General features: G+C 41.0%; 1 protein-coding gene across 1 annotated transcript in view; it reads left to right on the plus strand.

Moving 5' to 3' along the window:
* The window catches only part of GREB1 (growth regulation by estrogen in breast cancer 1), a 219,612-nt gene extending 216,921 nt beyond the window's left edge, over positions 1 to 2,691 (plus strand). Inside the window, exon 34 of the mRNA XM_019520757.1 lies at positions 862 to 2,691. Coding sequence (XP_019376302.1) covers positions 862 to 1,025 — 164 coding nt within the window. The 3' untranslated portion in view covers positions 1,026 to 2,691. The remainder of the gene's footprint in view (positions 1 to 861) is intronic.
* The last annotated feature ends 265 nt before the right edge of the window (positions 2,692 to 2,956 follow it).

The raw sequence follows: 2,956 nt of genomic DNA on the forward strand, positions 1-2,956 counted from the left end.
TAGTTTCATCCCCTGGGAGCAGCTCACTAAATGCTAAAAGGCTGATACTGCCTCCCCTGACATCTCGGGTGCCTGTACATGTGCAGGATGCCTGGTCTGGCGCGTTCTAATTAGAACGCTTTGGAGCCGACTCAGCCTAATTAGACCACTCCAGCAGCCTCGCCATTACATGTATTCAGCATTGCCAACTATTCAAAATGGTGGCAGGGGTGCTTTAACTAAAGCTTGTCAAACAAGCTTTAGTTAAAGCGCCTCTTCTGCCATTTTGAAGCGTGGGAAGCTGAATATATGAGACACTGCAGGCATTTTAATTAGAATGTCTAATTGTAATGCCCCCCCCCACAATCCCAGAGCACGTGTATAGATGCTCAAGGGCTGAGGTGCTATAATAACACCTCCTAGGGGCAGCTTCTCAGACCAAACTAACCTACAACAGCATGCAAACCAGTATCAAAATCTGGCCTGGGAAGGGCTTATTCCTGCTTCGAGGTACTTAGATGTTTTCTATCACCAGAGTATCTCAGCACTTCTCTACCTTTAATTATTTTTCCACACATCACCCCAAGGTGCTAGAGGTGTATTATTATCCCCATTTTAAATGAGAGAACCGAAGCACAGAGAGATGATGTAATTTGCCTGAAGTCATACAGGAAGGCTGTGGCAGAGCTGATACTGTGGCTGAACCTGTGTTTCCTGAAGCCAACATTACCATCTTAAGCCTTGAACCATCTTTCCTTTCCTTCCCATCCCAGTGGAATCAATAGAGGGCTCTGCACACTGGGAACTGCAGAGGAAGGCTGGTGATTTAGCACCCCCCACCCCCACAAGACTCACAGTTGTTTGTTTCAACCACCCCTGCAGGTGCCACCTTGTGTGTAATTTGCCAAGACCGCAACTCCCTTCGCCAGACTGTTGTCCGATTAGAGCTTGAAGATGAGTGGCAGTTCCGACTACGGGATGAATTCCAAACTGCCAATGCCAAAGAGGACAGGCCGCTTTTCTTTCTGACCGGACGGCATATTTGATAGAAAATGAACACACATCATGATTATCTGACAAGAGGTGTAATGCAAGAGTTGAGGTTCTCATCTGCCAGTCTCATGACCTTTTAGAAGCTCAGTGCTCTGGAACATTCATGCAAATGTTGCCTGCAACCCAAACACTTGGGCAATTTTAAAATGTTTTTATTAAAATGATATTTGACCAACATGTGTTTCTATATTTCCAAGCACTGGACATGACTCTTTAAAGGTGATTGGCCAATGGAAGTGATTTCCTGATACTTAGAAAGAAATGTTGAGTCAGTGCTTCACATAATGGAAATATTTATGGATCAGAAGAAAGGATGATGAACACATTTATTCTGTCAGAACAGACAGTGTGTCACATGTTTCATATCTGAGATTTTTAAAAACAATTTTCTACATTGCAGAAATACAGTGTGTACATTTAGAAGTAGATTTGTGATTCAAGACTTATTTATCTAGGAGTCAGCACAAGACATCAAACCAAATATTGGATTTACAGGAAGTTTTGCATTCATATAAAACACTACTGACTGGTGCAGGAAGGCTTTTCATATGGAGAGATGTGAAATATATTTCCTATGTAACAGAACTGGGTATCTACTTTACCTATGGAGTGAGTACGACACTGGTAATTTCCCACGTAGGAATCTTGGGATGGAGATGCACTTATATTGCCTGGTTTTTTGGTTGTTTAAGAATGAGACATTTGAAAGCAGATTTAACAAGGAAGGAGTATTGAACATTTATTTCAGAAAAATGCACTGTCTTGGAAAAGTGCAGGTGACTGAAAAGATCTGAGGGCAATATTGACCTATTAGGCCTGAATAAACTTGTGTTTTGAGTTACTGGTGAACTTGTTGGGTTGGCTTAAGGCTTCAGATTGGGCCACCATACGGCCCACATAAGAGATGAAGTACTCCAACAAAAATAACCTTTCAGGACGATATCTTGCTGAAGTGCTTCAAAGGAGTTGGGAAGTCAGGGTTGAATCTCTGAAGAGTATTCACAGTAATCTAAAAGGTTGATTTGAAAATATCATGCAGTAAAATACTTTGATCATTGTGTGGATCAAATGGAGAGTGCTTGATCGGAACATCTGTTTAGATCATAGAAATATTCCCTGAAGTTGCAATCCCATTCCTTCATGTCTGTCCTCATGGAATCAGTGACTCTGATCGTTGGCCTGGGCTGCAGAAAAAGGTGACATAGACATTACTAGAAAGCCTCTTATAAGGAGGCAACCCTTGTTGGTTGGTGACACCAACTCAAGAACCAGAATGGGCTGGTGAAGCAGCATTAAGTTGCTATAAGTGTCTGGAAACGAGTTATTGCAAGACCAACTTTGTAACCAAGGCACAAAGGATAAGGCTGTGCCAAAGAGCTGCCTTAGAACTTATTTGCAGGGAAAAAATAAATTCAGTGAATGCAAGAGATTTAGGTTGATGTTTACAACATTGTTCTGTTCGAAGGTGGTACGTTTGTATATTTCGTCGTTCCTATTCTGAAGTGAGAACTTTCTTTAAGTTTAGGGAGGTGGGAAGTTCTGTGTAAATAGTATCTCCTGTGCAGTTTTATTCATTTGATTAGCTAATTTAAAACTTTTATAAGGATTGTAATATTCATGTTTGACCTGCCCTTTATAAATATATAATGCATGGACAGCTGTCTTGGAAATGTTTGATCATTGTTAATTGCTCACACTTACAGGGGAAAAGTAGTTTTGGCAAGAGGAAACCAATCAGATGTAGAAGCAGACTGTGTATATCCAGAGAATATATAATAGTGTTAGCATATACAACAAGCTCTCAAAGGTTCAAGGCTTTGGGAATAGCCCCCTGCTATGGGTGTAGGAGCCAAATCTCTGTTGACACAATTTAAAAGTAGAAATTAAAATCAACCGTCTATACAAACAGTATGGGCAAGATGAT

This window comes from Gavialis gangeticus, unplaced genomic scaffold (assembly GCF_001723915.1).
Source record: "Gavialis gangeticus isolate Ggan-Ray unplaced genomic scaffold, GavGan_comp1, whole genome shotgun sequence".
In the NCBI taxonomy this organism is placed as follows: domain Eukaryota; kingdom Metazoa; phylum Chordata; order Crocodylia; family Gavialidae; genus Gavialis; species Gavialis gangeticus.